We start from the raw sequence: 22,228 nt of genomic DNA on the forward strand, positions 1-22,228 counted from the left end.
TTAAGCCCGTCTATCGGTATGGCTATCTTGGCTATTTCTCTTTATAGTGCTGACTTTTTTGAGTCTTATGGATCGAGAAATAGAAGATTCTATCAGGGTTTGGTGATTCCGATTTTGAGTTTGCTATTGTGTTGAATTTTGTTTGGTTTGATTGGTAGTTTTAGCTTGTCGTGAGACATGTTGGTTGGTTGAATTGTTGGTATTCATCTATTCAATTATTGGCCGGTTTGTGGTGGTTTGAGCGGGCGATGTAAGTCGGTAAATTTTTGCATTACTCGTAATTTACTAGGGTTTGGGTTTTAGGGCAAAATTATTATTGGAGAGAAGGCGGATTATTAGGGCATATTTTATAATTAATTTGGGCATTAAAGCGCTTGTTGGTTTCGTAGACCAAGGTTTTGATAGTTAGCTCAAAGTATGCATTGGAAAGAACAGCGGAGTTGACTAATTTTTTATCTTTGGATAGTTCCTGTTCGTCAACAGTGCTTGAAGTGTGAGTGTTGAGAAAAATGATCTTTCGAATGTCAAGATGCTGGAGAAAGTTTGGGAGATTGACTGGACTTACTGTTTGGTAATGAATTTTCTTTCTTTAGCGTATGTTTTCATGCTTGGTCCTGGTTATTAGAGTGTTGCTCTATCAAATACTGTAGATCTTGATTTCAAAATATTTTCCTAAGTTTTTTAAGAAAGAACCTCAGGAGAATTAAAGGAAACTCTATTGTCTTTTCTTTTTTCTTTTGGGTAAACTCGAGATGGAAGAAGAAGAATTTATATTCACAACAAGTAAAAAAGGGATAAAGCTTGGTTTGAAAACGTTAAAGTTTTAAAATAGATAAAAAATGATTGTTTTGGATTCGTTACAGATTTCACAATGCAATTTAGTACAAATTTTTGGAATTTGGGCGAATTATTGCAGTGTAAAGCCATTATTGTATATGCAAAAAGCATCAATGTGCGATAAATGAAATTCCAATGACAATTTTAGCATATACAGTTTTCTGGCAAGCCTCATTTATTTGGGATAAGACTAGCCAAGTTGTTCGTGGTTGATTTTATTGTTTGGAGCTTCTAATATATTTATATGTTTTGTGAACCTAATTAAAACATTAAGAACTTTCTGTTACTTTTTCATAATTGGCAAAGTGAAATCCAAGAGATTTTTGAGTAAATCAAACTTGGTTCTCCCCTTTTGACAGGCACAACATTATTGAATTCTAGGTACTCTTTCAACTGATAGATAGGTTTAGAGTCCAAAGTGGGATGCTTGGGTACAATTCCAAATTTGCTTTTACGTACCCGCCATGGTTTTATTGTTTTTGATGTTGAAATTATATTTCTGTATCAACATTTCTGGTAAAATATTGAGGTTCTTAATTCAACATCAAAGCTTTGCTACACGAGAAACCCTTTATAAAGGTTCTTTTGTAGATGAAGTCTCTGGAACCACAAGAATTCTGATAATGTTGTTCTAACTTGATACTCCCAAAGATGAATAGAAAAAAGTGCTGCTTTTTGGAGAGCACAGTGCGTTGAAAGTTGTAAAATAAGCTTGGGTGGGATTATTGTCTAATGTTTCCTTTTATGGTTGAATCCACTCGCATACAATTTGATGTTATTGTTTTTTACATACTGCTTACAGCCTAAACATAAATAAGTATCTTAAGCTGAAATTCAGGTAGGGTACATGATTACAATAAAAATTGCACTATAAAGGTGTTTACCTGTTATTTTATAGGTACTTTACCACTTGTGAATGCTAAAAAACATAATTTATTTGCTACTTATGTGGTTTACAGCCGTGATATTTGAATGCTTACTCAATCCTTTTTTTAATTTTGTTTTACGGTTTGTATGGATGACTCCAATTTTTGTTGTCCATAGTTTTGTTTTATATCCATGGGGCCTTTTACTTGAGTTTCATATTTTGAATGAAAATATACTGGCTCAGCATACCAGCTTAAGAGTTTCAGATTTTTACATGTTTTATGGCTTTTGAGATGGAGAGCTATGAAGTCCATGATATTGGGAATGCTCTTAATCACATTGAGGCTCTTTTTGGATGAAGTTGCCACTTTGGGGTGAAGAAACTTGTTTCTAAAATGGCTGTATTCTTGTCTTCATCTTGTAAAATTTGTGAACAACTATTGTTTTTGGTTATCTTGTTAGGAAAATATTCGTTTAACATATTCAGTGGTATAGACAAAATAAATAGTGGTCCTGATACTATACGGTGATTATAAGTATTTAATATCGTTATAATTGGGGTATCATTCGTTCTCATTTGCTTTCTTATTATATTCCCTTATATGTCTATTTATAGGTGTCACATATTCGACCAATAACACATAATAATTCATTTTTTTCTCAACAGCCTCAAAAGTAGTCCATTTTCATATGCATTGTCCCAGATAGTTGGCATGAAGTGGCCTACTGTTCTGGCTAATGATGATGATATTAATTCCAATTATTCATTTCAAATGATTCTCTTTCCTTTTTGTTGTAGATCTTGATTATATATGTTCTTTAAGATAATAATAGGGTTTTCATACTTTGACTGATATATTTATACTTCGAAAGAGATGACATTTATTTTAGCTCTTATATTCTTCTTTTCAGATTGTCAATTACTTCTTAATTTCATAACCAGGTGTGGATTTTAAAATTAAACATCTTACTGTTAGTGGCAAGAAGTTGAAGCTTACAATATGGGACACAGGTACTGCCTCCGTATGAAGTCCATATTTTTCATGCAGTCATTTATTGATTAATATCATGGCCTTTCTTTATTATGGTTCCCATTAGCTTAATTCTTACTGGACTTAGTCGTTCAACTATAATCTGCAGCCGGGCAGGAGAAGTTTAGGGCGCTAAACAGTTCCTATTTCAGAAATGCTCAAGGAATTATTCTAGGTATGCAATCAATTTCTATTTGTATTTAGTGATTGGTTGAAAAAAAATTATACTAATTGTTTAGTGATTATCTAATCACATTTATTTTGTGATTAGCTCATCTTTGGAAAAATTATTTACCAATAATCATTTATTCTGTGGTAAAATGGGCAGATTAATTTTCCATTCAAATGCAATCACTTTTACAAAAAATAAATTTTGTAGAAACCAAACTTGCATCACAAACTATTGAATTCAATGTATTTACATATATATAGTCTGAAGCGCAAATTTTGAACTTTCAAATAGAGATGTACATCAATTGGTTTAAATTGATAAACGAACCGAACCAAGCATATTTATTTGATTTGGTTCAATTGTTGAAATCATGGCTCTATTTTTTGTTCCAATTTAAAGGTTATTTGGATTTCGATTATTGGCTCGGTTTGAAAGGACAAAAAAATTCGTTAAACCAAAAAATTGAATTATATTATGGTTAAATAAAATATATCAACCAATTGGTTTATCAAACCTGTTTACCAATCATCCGATTTGATTGAATGCACACATCTTCATTAGAATTTCAAAATTTTGGTTAAATTAAAATCAAACAAAATAAATTGAATTATATTTTGGTTTGGTTTGTTTTAGTTCTATATCTTATTTCGATTCAGTCTTGTCTGTTGGTTAATTTAGTTTAATAAATTTTTTAAATGATCCCATTACACTGTTTTGTGAATTTTTTCTTTAACCTATTGTTCCAGTTCTTGTCTAGCGTCTTTCTTTCTATGAGAATGCTCAGCACTAGACCTACATGAGGTCTCATTTTCAGAAGAGAATCAAGATGTGGTACCGATTTTCGGAATTGACTCAATTGTTCATGCAACCAATACCGAAGCTTGCACAAAAAAGGCCAAATATTAATTTAAAGATTACTTTCTGGTAACTTCACAAAGCATAGGTATTGAGGTACTGATAGATCTAAAGCGTGAAGCATTGAAATTCACTCATACACTGGAACGAAAGCAAGAGAAAAGAACACTAATCCATTTATTTCTTCAATCAGAAAGTTTTCTTTCTAGTGCCTATGATCCTTTCAATCCTTTCAAGATCATAGGCGCTAGGAGTCAATTAGAAAACCACTAATCCACTTATTGATGTCCGATCTGTTAGAAACGGTGGAGCTCGGTCTACTATGCTTGAGCGGTTATTTTGCTTTGGAGAGTCACACCTCTTCACAAATAACCACTCCCACCTTTCTTTTTTTGTGAAGTGAAACATCTCTTCGCTCCATCTTGTTCGTGTTAAAAGCTTCGGATGGCTCTTCTTGGGTTTTGTAGTCACGCTTTGAGTTCTTCTTCGGTTTCCTTGGGATAGAGGAATGTTTCCTCGAGGCAGAGAAAGAGAAGTGCAAGGAGGAATAGTTCCTTATGACAGAAGAGAGAAGGAAAAAGAAAAAAGAAGATTGTTCTCCCTAGGCTTCTTCTTAGTGGCTTGTGACAGAAAAGAAATTGAGTTTATTTTTCTTGTAAGTTTATCTTCTTCGGTGTATTTCGGTGTAGAATTTCTTCGGTGTATCTCGGTGTAGAGAAAGAAGAACAGAGAGAGAGCAACGGAGCGAGAGTGAGAGATTCCTCTTGTAAGTCGAGGTGATCGACTGATGTAAATTCCTCAATTAGTAAAATCATATGCAACTCCGTGGATGTAGACAATTTGCCGAACCACGTAAATCTGTGTGTTCCGCTGTGTTGTTCTTTTTTGGTATGATTTTTCTCGTTCTATTTTTCACGTCGTCGATCGTTCTCCTGTTTGATTTATATATATATATATCACATCAATTGGTATATCTAGATCTCGCAACAACAACAACTAGTATCAAAGCGTGGTTTCAGATCTGAGGAAGAATGATGGCTGCAGATGAAGTGAAGGTTTCAGGGATTGAGAAACTTGATGACACAGATTTTGGTTATTATAGGAAGCAGATAGAGGATTATCTTTATGAGAATAAACTTCATCTTCCGTTATTGGGGAAAAGATCTAAAAGGATGGATGCGACTGAATGGAATCTATTGGATCGGCAGGTTCTGGGGGTTATTCGATTGACCCTATCAAGTGATGTCCGTTGCACACATCGTCATCAAAGAAAGGGAGACTGCAGATCTCATGACAGCCTTATCAGGTATGTATGAAAAGCCATCGGCGAATAATAATGTGCACTTGATGAAAAAGTTATTCAATTTGAAGATGGTGGAAGGTGTTTCTGTTGCTCAACACCTGAATGTTTTTAATAGTATCACAAATCAATTGTCGTCTGTGGAAATTGATTTCGATGATGAGATATGTGCACTGATCTTGTTGGCTTCATTGTCAGATAATTGGGAAGTCATGAGGATAGCAGTTAGCAGTTTTGCAGGTAAATCTAAAGCTGAGGAAGTTCACAGGAAAGATTCTGGGGAGGTCTTAGGTTCGAGTTTGACACTGAATGTTGATTTCAGAGGGAGATGGCATGACATGAACTCAAGTATAGGGAGATCAAAATTAAATTTTAGAAAGCAGACAATCTGTTGGAATTGTGGCAAAGCTGACCACATAAAGAAGAACTGCAGAAATCCTAAGAAGATGGAGAATGATAGCGCAAATGTGGTATTTGAAGAATCACATGATGCACTATTGTTGGCATTTCATAGTTCTGTTGAAGACTTGATATTGGATTCAGGGGCTTTGAATGTGGTAGGAAATCTCCCAGAGGCCACAGTGCAGGACAGTGATGGAAGTAAAGAAGTGAGTGGGTCCGGGGCACACATTCCTAATGTTCCACAGACAAATGTTGAGGAACCATAGAGCTATAAAGAAATCTTGCAAGATGAAAGTTCGAGCAACTAGGAGCTGACAGAACTTCCACCAGGGAAGAAGATATTGCACAACAAGTGGGTGTACTAAGTGAAGACTGAGTGTGATGTCAGTAAGAGGTACAATGCTAGACTTGTTGAAAAAGACAGGATATTGCCCATGTAGTGAGAGTTGTAAGAAGAGATAATAGTGACCCGGGAAATAGTTTTGAGGTGCAAAGCTATGTGGAGCCTGCTGATATGATAACTGAGGGTGTTACTCTTGAGAAACTTAAGTTGTACACAACTTCAGTTGGTCTTCTGGATTGAAGACAGAGCTTTGAGTTGCAGAGGTAGAGGATTTTAGGTGGAAAATTCAAGTTTGAGGATTTATGGTGGAGGATACATGTTGAAGAAAAAGGCGACACCGTTAGTGGAGGATATCAGTTTGAGGAAGGAGATATTGCAGCTTGTGTATTGGTCTCCAAATGGGAGAGTTTTTAGAAACAGTGAGCCCGGTTCTCTTGCTTGAGCGGTTACTTTGCTTTGGAGAGTCACACCTCTTCACAAATAACCCCTCCCACATTCCTCTTTTGTGCAGTGAAACATCTCTTCGCTCCCTCATGTTCGTGATAAAAACGTTGAATGACTCTCCTTGGGTTTTGTAGTCATGCTTTGAGTTCTTCTTCGGTTTCCTCGGGATAGAGAAAGGTTTCCTTGGAGCAGAGGAAGAGAAGTGCAAGGAAGAACAGTTCCTTGCAGCAGAAGGAAGAAGAAAGAAGAAGATTATTCTTTCTAGGCTTCTTCTTGGTGGCTGGGGGCAGGAGGGTGGCAGAAGAGAAATTTAGTTTATTTCTCTTGTAAGTTTATCTTCTTCGGTGTACTCGGTGTAGGGTTTCTTCAGTGTATCTCGGTGTAGAGAGAGTAAAAGAGAGAAGAATAGAGAGCAACAAAGTGAGAAGTGAGAGTGAGAGATTCCTCTTAAAGTGAGAGTGAGAGATTCCTCTTGTAAGTCGAGTTGATCGACTGGTGTAAATTAGTAAAATAGTAAAATCCTCTGCAACTCCGTAGACGTAGGCAATTTGTCGAATCACATAAATCTATGTATTCCGCTGTGTTGTTCTTTTCTGGTATAATTTTTCTCGTTCTATTTTTCACTTCATCGATCGTTATCCTGCTTAATTTATATATATACCACATCAACTGGTATATCTAGATCTCGTAACAACAACACGATCATGTTTGTTGATCTCGCTCTGGAGAATGCAAAAGGCTTGAAGAATCAAGTCAAACCAGCGATCCAAATTACGGCCCATATCATCGGGTAATTAGCCACCCTATTGAAGACTGTTGTGTTTTGAAAGATTGGCTTGGGAGAAAATATAAAAATGAGCAGTTTACACTGTTTGACAATGTTCTGATTCATCCAAGATGAGAGTCAACAAAGATGATTACGTTCTCTTCTGAGCCATTAGTTGAAGAAAATATAAAAGAGGAGTCAAATCAGGATGAGGGATGGGAGACTGTGGTCTCAAAGAAAACTGTGAAGATGTTAAAGCAGCTAAAAAAAGTCACTAATATGAAGTGGAAATCTTCTCTAGAACCGGAGTTCGAGTTAAGAAGAAAACATATAGTGGGCATTTCATCCTCTTCGTCAACCCAAAAGTAGCCAAACCATGCTAGCTCATCTTGACATAAGATTGAGGTCTACACAGGTTTCATTAAAGAAATCCAAGAAAGCAACCAAAGGGAAGAAAACCAAAAAGAAGATTACGATGGAAAAGATTATTAAAAATTTGAAGGAATATCATCATCTCGCAAGAAAGTTTGTCAGGCTTGCGGAGTTCATGCAAGGACTCCAAATTATTAATTCAAAGGAAGAAAAAAAAACTTATTGTGGAAACTTGTCGAGTCATATTAGTAACATCGTACATTTTTGAAACTGCTTCTCAAACATATATGATGTAAGAGCCCTATCTGGTGGCCATACAATCAGATGATAGCTCAAAGTATTTGTGTTTTCTCGAAAAAAAAAGAGTGAGTCACAAATAGGGGGAAAGAAGCTACAAGAAAGCTTTGACTTAGATGAGGTAGTTGAAGTTCGCTTCAAAAATGTTAGAGTACTATCCTTGTCACCAAAAAGAGGCCAATCAAATAAAGATAAAGGAAAAAAATATTGTGGTCGATGAAGATATTCTTCTTAAAGACTTGAAGAAGAAATCACTTTCAACTAGGCCCATCGACTATAATATTTTGTCACATCTGAGTAAGATCCCTGCACGACTTAGTGTATATGAGGCTCCATTATGTCAAAAGTGCTCCGAGAAACATTAATTCAATCAAGCCCTCAAAGAGCCAGAAAAATATGAATCATATTTTGCTCAAAGGTGTATGACAGAGGCCTTGCGAGGTCAAGACATTCCAATGATCATATTTTCTGAGGAATACCTTTTGCTTGGGACATCTAAGCACAATTTCCCCTCGTTATTGTAGCAGAGTGTGATCGTATGAAATTAGGTAGTATCTTAATTGATCCCGACTCCTCTATAAATTTGATGAGTTTAAAAGTACTAAAGTGCTTGTATTTTGACGCCAGTCATTTGGGATATGAAAAATTGATGGTTCATGGTTTCAATGAAAAATGCCAGAAGGTCTTGTCTGCCTTAGTTCTGCCACTCAAATTGGGATAACTATGACGGAGGCTAGTTTCATATCATTGATTGTGATACTTCATTTAAAGCTCTCCTTGGTCGGTTGTGGATTCATGATTATGAGATCGCCGTGTCTATTCTACATCAGTGTATGAAATATCTAAGGGATGGAGAAGAAATCATGGTAGCGGATAACATTCGATCATTTTCCGTTCATAAAGCTACAATATATGATGTTGCAAAGTGTTTTATGTCAAATGAGTCAAAGTCTTCATAGTCTCCTAAAAGTACCGAGTCAACCTCCAAGGCTGCAAAGCAACTTAAAGGAGAATAAAAAGAAAAACACAGCGTAAAACATAAAACAACATCAACATCCTCCAAAATGAAGTAACTTTACCCTAAGTTGAACATGGTCATTCCCCACTTAGCTAGTGATACAGTAGAGGAAGAGAATACTCCCATTCAGTCTCATGAATTATGCGAGTCTTCAACAAAATTAAAAAATCATTTTGATTGCCTCAATGAAGACTATGAGAATGAGTCAACTTATGAAAGTAAAGCTCAATGTGTTTCTTCAATGAGAATGACCAAATTGTCAATATCAGATGAATCACTTACACTGATATCAATCCCTCATTATTTTAAGGAAGTCACTCCTCTTGAAGTGCATGTTACTGAGGAATTAAAGACATTTTTTGTATCCCGTTGTCTGGAAGTAATGCACTAGGGATTTTCTTTTATAAATAGGAGAAGCATCAATATCAAGAGCTCGATTGGCCCCTACAGTGCGCGTAGCTTGAAGAAATGGTCCCTAGCAGAATTCTTACGTACTATCCTCACAGAATTCGAAAAATGATACGAAAGGTAGGTGTTCAAGTTGAGGCCACTAAACAAAGAGCTAATTTCAAGAAGATTTGCAATCCAAGAAACCCGCGAGCATCAGGTAATGATAATAAATGCACAACTGAAGGTCTTAGATTTATTAAGCTAAAAAATTCTGGAAAGTCAAAGATTAAGATGAAGAAAATTCATATGGAGTCAAACCTACAAATGATCAAGATATATATGTCAAGCCTGCTCCAGAAGAAATGAAAGATGGTGGACAAACAACTATCATAGATGAATTGAAGGAAATTAATCTAGGAATTGTGGATGCTCCTCACCCAACCTTCGTCAGTGCACTTTTGCTCGAAGATAAAATTAGAAAGATAAAAACATTATGCTTTGAATTCAGGGACTACTTCGCCTGGTCATATGTTGAAATGCCCGGCTTATCTCATGATGTAGCAATTTACAAACTAGTCATTAATCTAGATTACAAAACCTGTTAAACAAGCTCCACAGAGGATGAGACTTGAAATTGAAGTACATGTGATTGCTAAAACCAAGAAGCTCATTGAAGCAGGCTTCATATGAGAAGAAAAGTATGCTAATTGGATAGCAAATATCATACCTATGAGAAAAAATAATGATCAAGTTCATGTTTCATTGATTTTCGAGATCTCAAAAAGGCATGTCTAAAGGATGATTTTCCGCTCCATGTGACAAAATTGCTCGTGAACAACACTTTAAATTATGATATGTTCTCTTTTATGGTGGATCATCTTGATATAATCAAATCAATAACACCTGAAGATGAAAATCATACATCATTCAGGACACCGATTGAAATATATTGCTACATGGTCATATCATTTAGTTTAATGAATGCGGGAGCAACATACTAAAGAGAAATAACTCATATTTGATGATCTGATTCATCAGAAGTTGGAGTGTTATGATGATGATCTATTCAGTAAAGTAAAGATTTGAAGATTGTCTTTGAAAGAATCGAAAAATTTGATCTCAAAATGAATCCTCTTAAATGTGCTTTTGGAGTATCATCGGGAAAATTTCGTGTGTATATTGTACGCCATAGAGGAATTGAGATTAATCCCAATAAAATCAAAATGATTGTTTGGATACCTCCTTCGAAAAATCTTTTGTCAACTTTGTTCTCTACAAGGATAACTCACGTTCATTCGATGTTTTATATCCAACTTATTAGGCTGATGTCAGCCATTTTCAATGTTGATGAAGAAAACACTCCATTTAAATGGGATGTTGAACGTCAATAGACTTTTGATAGTATTAAGATATGCCTCTTAAGCCCACCTATTCTCTTAACACTAATTTCATGGATAACTCACATTCATTCGACGTCTTATACCCAAATTATCAGACCTATGTCAACTATTTTCAAAGTTGATGAAGAAAAACAAAAACGCTTCATTTAAATGGGATGCTGAATGTTAAGAGACTTTTGTTAGTATTAAGAAATACTTCTTAAGCCCACCCATTCTCTCAACATCAATTCCAGGGAAGCTTTTATTTCTTACACAACAACATTAGAAGAGTCCCTTGGAGTTTTGCTGGCTCAACACAATGAAGAAGACAAAAAGAATGGTCTCTATTAGGCTTATAGGAGCTGGCATAAGATATTCTCCATTTGAGAAACATTGTTTGGTGTTGATTTTTGCTACTCAAAAGCTTCGTCATTGTATGTTGTCTCGCAAATCACTCTCATCTCAAGCATCGATCTGTTGAAGTTCTTGATGACAAGACCCGCGTTGATAGGTCGCTTGGCTCGATGGGCAGTCCTTCTCTTGCAATTCGATATCACATATGTGCCTCAAAAAGCAGTGAAATGACAAGTTTTGGCAGATTTTCTTGTTGCTCATCATGCTCTTGCTGATTTCCGCTCAACAATGATTTGTCCGGCGAACAAGTTCTGATCATTTGAGAGAAGGAGATGTTACAAATTTGGAAATTATATTTTGATGGAACCTCTTCCATCAAACCTGACCAACCTCCAGATCTTCCAAAAACACGAGCTGGCATTGGTCTAATTTTTTTTTATATCACAAGGACATAATGAGATATTCATATGGATTAATTGAGCCTTGTACTAATAATGAAGCTGAGTATGAAGCTTTGATAGTTGACCTCGAGATGGCTATCACATTGAAAGTGAATAATCTTCACATTTTTTGCTATTCACAGCTTGTCATAAATCAAATGTTGGGTATTTATAAGATAAATAAGCTTGAATTAGCTTTTTATCATAAAAAGCTACTCAACTTATAAAATAAATCCCAAACGTCACATTAACCTGGGTGTCTCGAGCTCGAAACTGTAAAGCAAATGTTTAACTAAACTGGTTAAAAAGATGACCAACATGAATTTTGAGTCAGTATTGATCGAAGTGCATACTCGACGAGTCTTGGAACAGTCGGCCTTACAACTCCCGCAGGCAAAGGGGTCATTAAGTTCAAGAAAACAGTCTTCTTAGCTTCTCACACTCCCTCCCAGATAGTTTCTGAAAATTAGAATGAGACAATCATGACGGAGGAACGAGATGATTGGAGGCAACTTTTCATTGACTATTTCAAAGGAGAAAAATTGCCTACAAATAAGTTGATAGCCACACAAATCAAAAAGAGAGCCCTACGGTTCGCTTTTGTCAATGAAACCATTTACAAATCATTTGAGCAATCAAACTAATAGTAAGACAAATCATCTCATGCTTGACTTCATAAAGCTGATTATTAGTCAAGTCTTATTTTTATTTTATTTTATTTTTTTTTTTATAAAGCTTGAAGCCTTTAGCAAGGAGCTTGTTTCCTTAGCCAAGGAAAAATTTACGTATTTGTTTTATTGGATGTAGTATACAAATTTTTATAAAGCTTGAAGCCTTTATAATTTACGTATTTGTTTTATTGGATGTAGTATACAAAGGATTAGGATGTTAAACTTCGAGTGCAATTCAAGTAGACTTCAAAGATTACCATGTACAAATTAAAAGATAACTAATAAAATAAATTACAACCGCATGAGAGAGAGAGAGAGAGCAAAGTTTTGAAAACATTAGTTTTTTCCAGTAAGATTTCATATATTTTAATTATTTATATATACAAATCGCAAAATAATCTTAAAATTCAACTGCATTAAAACCGTCAACAAAAATCAGCATATGTTTAAGCACAAAAGAGAACCACGGCAACAAAATGCATTTCTTGAGAGTGGTTGAAACAAGTATTTTACTCAGTTATGGATCTGAATAATGTATTATGCATGTGAAGCAATTAAGTGTAATATTTTTAGGATTTAATAAGCCTTTACGGGAGCGTTCTGAGCTCAAAGGCAGGTTTTCAAGCAATTTAAAACAGTAGACTTGCAAGTATTTAGTCATTTGTTTATCATCATATTATTGTCATGAACTTTTAGATAAAGGCAATGGATTTTTGGTTCCTTGGTTCATTTCAATATTTGTGTGATATTATGAACATTTTGTTCTAATCAGTAAGTTGGAATATCCGATATTTTATGAACATGGAATATATAGTGTCTCTATTTAGGCAACATGAACTGCTTTATCAGAACAATTGTTTTTCTCTTGAAAACATGATTCTCATGTCATTGTTCGTATCACTATAAATTACAATAAATGATGGAAGAACGAATCTGTTGTAGGTTGTTGGTTAGAATATGTAAATGAGAAAAAAAAACTTTTGTTCACGTTATTTCAAATGTTCTCGTTCTTACTTCTATCCATACCTGCATTTTTTTTTGTTACATTTTCATTTTTTGCTCCTTTGGATACATGAAAAGGGCTAACATTGTTCATTTCATTGTAGTTTATGACGTGACTCAGAGAGAAACTTTCACAAACTTATCTGAAGTATGGGTAAAAGAAATAGAACTCTATTCCACCAATCAAGATTGCATCAAAATGGTTGTTGCAAATAAAGTTGATAAGGTATGATATATGGTCTTCATTACTATAATGCTCAACATATGAATGAAAAAAATGTCATAAAGTTTATGCATACCCAGTTTTATAACACAGTTACGTGGAGCTCCAAGAACTCTAAGATTTTGCTCATTGAAGAGACCATTTGTTGGAAAATATTATTATTGAATGTTAATGTTGATAGTGTCAACCAGCGACATTAATTTTGATGCCATTGGAATTTTTTGAAATGCGAGACGATGGCAATGGATTTTTTGATAGTGTCAAGCAATGACGTTCTTTAATGCCATTAGAATCATTTGATATGAGATATAGAGGTGGATGTTTTGATAGTGTTAAGCAATGATGTTATCTTTGATGCCATTGAAATCATTTAAGAATGGATGTGATGGAAACATGTGTTATTCTTATTGAACCCTATAAAAGATTAAATCCCTTATGTCTTTGAGATGTATGAATCGTTGGAAATTTAATTTGCTATAATTAAAATTGAGTAGACAATAAAATGATATTGCCTTCCTTGTGGGAACATAGTGACTTTGATTCTTTCTGAAACTTCTTTCTTTTGATTTATTTGGATGAATGGGAGACTTTAGCTTTCTAAGATTTCTAAATAAATAAAAAACATATAATTAGGATTAGCATTATTCTTGAAATGAAAAAATATTTAGGGACATTTGCTTACATCTGACACAATTTTTATGTATATAATGCCCAAAGTTTGATATTTATACTTACAATACCTTGGTGTTGTAAATTTATGAATGTATATTTTTATAAATTTTTTGTTTTTTAAAATTTTTTAAATGTACTTATGCTTTTAAGGTTTATTCCATATGACATTTTTGGATTTATGTACTTATTTTAGGCTTATTTCCTTTGTATTTATTTATTTTTACTTGTTTCTTTGGAGACTTATGCTTTCTTAGGTTTTTGGATATACTTGTATTTTTTGAGTTTTTTTGGGTCTATTTGGGGCAGCTGCAGTTGTTTAAATAAACAACGACGAAACTGCTGTAGAAGAAACAGTTTTTTTAAAAAACTACGGTGACTATTACAAATTTATTTTATTTGCAAAAAGTTAGACCGCAACTTTCTGACAGTCACCACACTTTAATAACTCAGGATGAAAAAAATAACTTTCTATCACATAATTTTTTTAAAAACAACAATTAAACAGCTCTCCAAACAGAATTATAGTGGTGCTCTAAAAAGTAAAGTTGACAGAAAGCTGTCTCAAACATACTCTTAATCTTATGAACTTCTTTTAGTGTACTTATAACTTTTGAGTTTTTTATTTATGAGATTTTTGGATATTCTGAAGTCTTTAGACTTTTGTGATTTTTAAGTGCACATAAGCATTCTCAGTTTTCAAGTTTTTTGAGATTTTTAAATATGCATGTAGATTCTTAAAATTTTAGTGTACTTTAACTTTTGAGTTTATGATTTATGTGATTTGTGGATGTTCCAAGGCTTTTAGACTTTTGCTATTTTTTAGTGCAGCTATGCCTTCTCAGTTTTCAATTTTTTTGAGATTTTTAAATATACATGTAGCTTCTTAGGCTTTTGGTCTTTTGAGGGTTTTAATGCACATGTATATTTTGAGGCTTTTAGTCTTCTGAGATTTTTTTATGTATTTGTATCTTCTGAGGCAATAGTTTTTTAGGAATTTTTAGAGAGAAGAACTTGTCAATCACTTGCTATTATGGAGATTTTCTAGTGAGGATATTGTTCACTATTAGTTTTCTTTGATGTTTTCTCATCGACATGCATTTCAAGAGTATAAGTTGAAATTTTATCTATCACATGCTCTCATGAGATCTTTCTCGTAAAAACTTTGTTCAATACCAACCTTCTATCGATGTACTTCTTGGACGTGCTTTATAGAACATTTATAAAAGAGTGTGCTATTTATAAAAATAAAATTTTTATGATAACAAAAACATAAAAGATGAATAAAATATTTATTCCATATAAGATGCAAATTCACTAAAAATATTCTAGCGAGAAGCTCAAATTTTTTTGACTTCTATATGTAAGTATGACAAGAACTTTGCTATAATAATGTGGTGTGTTGTTGTTGTGATTTCAACTAGTGTTTTTTTTACTTTTAGGAGGGTTATGCATTATTCTTATTGGAAAGTTTATTTTTCTTATGCTTTTAGTGTAGGTAGGGTTGCGAATGAGCCAATTTTGAGCCGATCTAGGAGAAGCATGAAATCGGATCAAATTTATATTAAATGGACCGAAATCAGCTCGTTGATCGATTCGACTAAACTTTGATCTATTCTGGTTTGAAATTGAATGATTTACGAGGCAACTCAAATTATAAATGAGCCAACTTAAATGTTGTTTTTGGTTCGTGGCCTAATCGATTTGATGTAACACATTTTCAATCGGGCTTGAAAACCAGATCATGCTAGATCAAAACCCCGCTTGAACCCGCTCAAAGAACATGAGTTGGCTCGAAAACTTTATTTGAATAAAAATTATTTATTAATATCAAAACCAAAAATAGAACATATTTTTTTCATTGATGGAGTCATCAAATCACAAATTTACAACAAGAGAAGCATATATTATTTGTACACTTATAATAAGAATTCATAAATTACAAATTACATGTTGCAATTGATAATTATAAATATCAAATATGAAAATTACATAACACTTGAAGTATTGGTTACTCTTGACTCTTGATGTTTTTCATACTCGAAAATTAAAAATGCAGCCATTAGGGATTCTTATCGTCAATGTCAAATCGATAAAACTCTTAAATGTTTACCATAATAAAACAAAGGCAAGAGAAGACAACTATTCTAGATAAAAAATGCAAGATTGAGAGAAGGAAATTATTGAATAGACCAAAAAGTGAAGGTGAGGTCAGAGAGATAGAGATCGGGCAAAATGAGCAAACGCCAAATGACACCACCGAACGCTTATAGCCTATAGGAATGCTGAAATGATGATACCTCACCTATGGTTAGGGATTTTGAAATGGGTAGAGGGGAGACTATAGATGACCAGCGCTGAGACAATGAAATGGGGTGGGAAGTGAGAGCTACTTTGGGACTGAAAAGGAATTAGGGTAGCGAATAACCTAAGCCAAATAACCAGGCGGGCCACTTAACTTATTCATGTATTTGAGGTCTGTGATGTGATGCGAGTATCAACCATCCGTTAATTTCGATTGGACCGATAGCGGTCACGAGCGCTAATATCTACCATCCGTTAATTTCAATCCGATCGATAGAAGGGTCAATCCGATTCGACAACTCCTCAAAATCAGATAAAAAATAATCTGATTTAAAGTTTTAGCTCGTAGTTCAACTCGTTCAGTTCGATCCGATCTCGATTCGAGCTCAAATTCGAATCAATTTCGAGTGATTAATGATTTTCGAGCTAGTTTCTCAGCCCTAAGTGCAGGATGTCACTATAGGAAAATATATTGAAAGAAACTCTCCAAGGATTCCTAGCTTATTTAAGATTATTTATCATAGGATATTTCAACAATGTTATTTTATGTGTAAGAGATTGAAAGAAGTTTATAAAATAACGTGAACTCATCTGGGGTTAATTGTTTAAGTGTTGCCCATTGATATTGACCTATATGAAAGATGTTGAAAGAATTTTAGTAAGGATTTTGATTTATCTGAGGCTATTTATCATTATTATTTGATAACATTTGCCTTTGTGAGATAAAAAAAAATCACTAAATATTTTTGACATGTTCAAGAATGTTTGACAAAATAATACTTGGTGACGTTAGCCTATGTGGGAAAATGTTCATAGGAAATTCTCCAAGTATTTTGATTTGCCACAATAATACTCAGTGATGTTAGCTGGTGTGGTAAAAGGTCGAAGGAAATCTACAAGAATGTTTGACCTATTATAGGTTGTTTCTTGAAGTATTAGTTGATAATGCTAGCCCTTGTTGAAAAGGTCATAGGAACTTCAACAATAATATTTTACCTATATGAGGTTATTTGTCCGAGTGTTACTTGATAATATTAGTAAGAGATCAAATGAATGCCTTTCAGATTGATTGTATCTTGATTAAACTGAGATGATGGTCGCCAGTGTCTTGAATTAAGGGGAAAAATGATCTATATTTAGCCATATATTATTATCTTTTTGTAGTCATGTTTATATTCTCGTCCCATGAGTAGAAATGTAGCTAAAGATTGTTTGTAAAATTTGAAATTTTTTAATAGAATTACTTGCAGTTGTTGAAAGCCTTAGGAGAGAGAGTAATATATAAAGTTATTTTGGGTGCATATAAGAATGTTGAATAGAATGACTTGTTTGATTGCAATTGTGTTTGAACCATGAACATCTTTTAGAGGCTATAACCAGGGTTGCTTCTCAATATTGATTTATTTTTCATAGAACTAATGAATTATAGAAATGAGTCTTCATATTAGAATGATAACTGATTTTATTCTTTTGATGTTACAATCAAAATTGCTTACAATCAAAATTGCTCCCCATTTTTGAATTGAATTCTTTATAATTGATGATCCAATGTTTTCCAAAAAGACTGTCTTGCTACAATCGTGCCCAAGATGGTAACGTAAACAACCATTTGAGGCTGCAATTAGAATTGTTCCATAGCTTAGAATCATTACCCAAGAATATTTTGTGAAACCCCTTAAGTAGAATGAAGCTTAACTCTTAAACATCGAGCTGTCTTTTGGTGTAACAGTTAGTTTTATCTGTAACTCCAAAGTTAAGCGTGCTCGTACGAAAGCACTCCTGGGATGGGCGATCTCTTTGGGAGTTACACCAAGGGGGAAAAATTGTGTATTTATGAGGTCAAAACATACAATATCTCGATGGGTGAGAGTTTGAGCTATTGCAAATGGTTTCAGAGTGATACACCAGTCTGAATATAGGAACTAAGTGTCATACATAACGAAGTGCTACGCCATGAGAGTCATCACTTAAACCCAAGATGGAATAAAGTTCTACATGGTGGGAACCACCCCTTGAATCTGTAGAGGCCACCTCTAGAATCATATATATGCTTGGTGAATGATTTTGGGTTATGAAAACTGAAGATGATGTCAGTTACTTAACTGGGGGAGATTGTGAAACCTCTCAAGTAGAATGAACTTAAACTCTTAAATATTGAGACACCTTTTGGTGTAAGGATCAAAATTTCATCATAAACTTTAAAGTTAAGTGCACTTGTATTGGAGCACTCCTAGGATGAGTGGCCTCCTGCGATGTTACACCAAAGGTGCAAAACCGTGAGACCATTAGGCCAAAGTAGACAAAATCTCGATTAATGGAGTTCAGACTATTACACAGTCAAATTATTGTGCTAGAAAAATTGATAAAATGGAAGAACACATTAGAATTTTTACATGAATTACTTGGAAGGGAAATAATCACATGGGTTAGCCCAATTAGAATTATCCACCATGTATTAAAATTACAAAGTTTCATTGTTTTTTAACTGTAAAAGATGAGTTTACCAAATTATGAACACTTGTCATTCTGTTGCAATAATAAGGGTCGACGCATTAATGTTAATTGTGTTCTACTGAGCAAATAATAATAGCCTTAAGATAATAATCAAGGATTGTAGTTGAGCCGCAATAATTACTACTAGTGCTTGGTGATGATTGCTAGCGGTTGGCTTTAAATTTTCTTCAAAAGTGTAGACTTAATTCTTCACTTTCTCCCCCTAATTTTGAGAATATGTTCTTATTTACATGGATTTTGGGATGAACATTTGATAAATTTAACCAAAATATGAAAACACTCTATTAGACATTGCATGTTTCTTTTAACATATTTGTATCATAATAACATCAAAATTGAATGATCTAGGACTTGTTGTATTTCTTCTATCAAATTGTTTGATTTGACTCTAAGCATCCAAATTTAGATATCGGTTAGCTCTTCAATTATCACTCTGAAGCTTTCAATTATACTAGAAGTTTTTAATTCAACTTGTTTTGACTCGGATTAGACCATTTTTAGTGTCATAGATTTGTTTTTCTTAGACATTCAGTCTAATAGGATTCATCTATTTATATGTCGGTTTTTTATATAGTGATACCAAGAAATATTTGTGGTATTAATATGCTTGGCTCTAGCTCAAATAAGCTTGAAATCAGGCATTTTTCTGACTCTAGTTAAAATCTTTGATTGTGCTTTTTCTGAATTATTTTTTCCTATATTATCACAGCTATCACTTGCATACATCGAATTCAATTAACCTTTTGTAATCAGCATTCTACTTTTAATCTTTTATAAAACTTCATGATTGACACATGTGCTCATATAACAAACAAGAGAAACTTGCCTTGGACTCGCACGTTGTCTTTGATGCTTGTCCTTAATTTGAGAGAAATGAAGATTTGTGATATCGTTGAATAACTAAAAGCTTGTTTTGCATCAATTTTATTTTTTGTTTCTTGTTTTTGTTTTTGTTTTTGCTTCTATTTTAAAAACATATTTGTTTAATGTGCTTTTGATATAATTTTATTTTTTTGTTTGTAAAAACAAATTAACATATTTTCTTAGAATACCTAATAATTTTTAGGTGTTTTGAGTGGTTTTAGAAATGACCATACTTAAATAAATAATAGCCAAACATGTTTTGTTGAAAATGGATAAACCTGTTTTGTTTCAAATCAAAACATAAAAAAAAAGAAATAGAAATAAAAAATAGAAGTGATTCCGAACGACCTCTAAGGTTCCTTAGGTTTTATCCCTTTGTTCATTGGTTACTTCGTATGTTAAATTTAAGAGTTTCAGTCCTCATGTTTCTATCATCCTAACCATATTAGTCAAATTTTATCAGGAGAGTGAAAGGGTGGTAACAAAAGAAGAAGGCATCGCCTTTGCCAAAGAATACGGATGCGTTTTTCTTGAATGCAGTGCCAAAACAAGAGCAAATGTGGATAAATGTTTCAAAGAACTTGCTCACAAGGTATGCGTTAAACATGGCCCAGCAGTTTGGACAAATTTATGGTTAAAAAAGGATTTCGATATTTTATCATTGGAGGATTTACATACATACCACTCAAATCTTATGTATTTACATATCTAACACCTAAAATTCAATATATATATATATATATATATATAGTCGCTTGCCGCGCGCCACCTTATTTATACATGGAAATGTATATTTCACTTTTTAAAAGAAAATAATGGGAAGTGATATGAACGATTTGGGTGGTACATATGTAAACACCCCATTATCATTTTATCTATGAAAATTGCCAATCAATCTGCTTACGTTTATGAGTGCTAATTTCTTGTTTATTGATAAATTAATATCCTATCCATAGGCTGGCCAAATATTTTTAGGGTTATGAATATCTCTGCGAACACTAAAATGTGAAGACTTTCCAGCAAAAGTAAATGTTGATTTCAGTGATTGGATATTACTAATGTACACAAAAAGGTTTATGAAATTATAAATTTCTTATTGTAATTATTGCAGGATGATCTTGTGCAAAATATTGTGATATACATGATATCCAACCTTTTTATCACCTCTTAAGTTTTCTTACATATCAGAGAAGATCATTATGAGCCACAACTTCATAATAGACAGAGAATATAATGTTAATGATAATAATTAAGGGTAATGTTTTTTATGTTAAATGTATGCATTTCAAAGTTTCTATTAACTTATCCTGTTAATAGATAATTTATATTCTAGATTTTGCTGTATGATCTTGATCCAAATCTGGTTATATGATTTCCAAAATTGATTATTTTTGGTCTTCTAATTTGATGCTTGTTACATTTGTCGTTGACACAGCTGTTTAGGCAATATCAAGAGTTTCACCTTCAATTCACTGTGATTATAATGATGATAATCTCTTCTTTGTTTCATTTCATATTAAATCTCAACTCATTCAACCCAAACCTCCATTTTTTTCTTTCTTCTGCATGTAATTGGGTGGTTATTTTCCAAATTTCACAATGTTAGCAGCCATTGATGATGCCTGTTTCAACCATTTGCCATTAAAATTTCAGATTTTGGAGGTACCAAGTCTGCTGCAGGAAGGCTCTACAATTGTAAAAAAGAACATCTTGAAACAGAAACAAGAAAGCCATGGAACCTCAAGCGGTGGTTGTTGCTCTTAAGTTCAGAATCAAACCACCTTGACGAAGGATTTGCGGCCGCCGGTCGACCGGAGTGGTTTTATCTCTTCCGAAGTCGATGAAGGAAGCCTCGCTCCAATTCTGTATATGGTTTGTATCTGTTAGTTCATTGTTTCATTTATGTGAATATCAACTTGGTATTGTTATAGGTGAGAGAGAAGAAGGCTTGGTGATTAGTTTGTGTAAATTTGAATTATTATAATTGGTTGATTTCTGTTTCTGGTGTGATGATTGTATTTACTTTTCATCATTTATGGCTTGAAGATTGATTGGTATATGTCCCCTAAATTTGTTGATAGAAATATTGCAGTGTTTACTGTCTAGGGATTGCTTTGTTTCACTGCAAATTATACTGGTCATTTTGCTTTTGAAATTTGTCATTTTTATGGTTTAAAAGTTTTTTTTTAAGACAATTTTGATGAAATATAGATTGACGGTTGTAGACGACTAATCTTTTTTTTTTTAATTTGTTTAGTTTTGATTTATTTTTGGCCAACAGATTATGAGAAAGTCAAATAGTTTGTCCACGGCTTTGATAGGAATAACGAGAACAATTTCCAACTTTACCTGAGCTTACGATATATTAGAAACTAAATCACACTATGGAAACACTATCAAAACAATCAAAAAAATACACGATAATTTTGTGTAAAAAAAAACTGATAACAGAAAAAAAAAATCACCGAGTCATATTACCAAAAAAAAAATTAACTAAAGTTTTATGGAGAATTTACACTAATTTCATCTCTACACAAGAAAATTTATGTCTTGCTCCACACACTTCCGTAAGATCCGATGTGACAAGAAAATTTATAAGTCTTGCTCCACACACTTCCGTAAGATCCGATGTGAGAAATGTCGTCGAAATTTCAAAAGTTTTCGTCTTCGACAATTCTCACATTCACAGGAATTTCTGTTAAAGAACACTTGAT

General features: G+C 33.6%; 1 protein-coding gene across 1 annotated transcript in view; it reads left to right on the plus strand.

The window, feature by feature from the left end:
• The window catches only part of LOC110025107 (ras-related protein RABC2a-like), a 22,022-nt gene extending 429 nt beyond the window's left edge, over window positions 1-21,593 (plus strand). Inside the window, exons 2-7 of the mRNA XM_020725390.1 lie at window positions 290-395; window positions 2,648-2,716; window positions 2,845-2,910; window positions 13,045-13,166; window positions 19,978-20,106; window positions 21,168-21,593. Of these exons, the coding sequence (XP_020581049.1) occupies window positions 290-395; window positions 2,648-2,716; window positions 2,845-2,910; window positions 13,045-13,166; window positions 19,978-20,106; window positions 21,168-21,278 (603 nt within the window). The 3' untranslated portion in view covers window positions 21,279-21,593. The remainder of the gene's footprint in view (window positions 1-289; window positions 396-2,647; window positions 2,717-2,844; window positions 2,911-13,044; window positions 13,167-19,977; window positions 20,107-21,167) is intronic.
• Window positions 21,594-22,228: the final 635 nt, after the last annotated feature.

This window comes from Phalaenopsis equestris, unplaced genomic scaffold (assembly GCF_001263595.1).
Source record: "Phalaenopsis equestris unplaced genomic scaffold, ASM126359v1 Scaffold000288, whole genome shotgun sequence".
Taxonomy (NCBI): domain Eukaryota; kingdom Viridiplantae; phylum Streptophyta; class Magnoliopsida; order Asparagales; family Orchidaceae; genus Phalaenopsis; species Phalaenopsis equestris.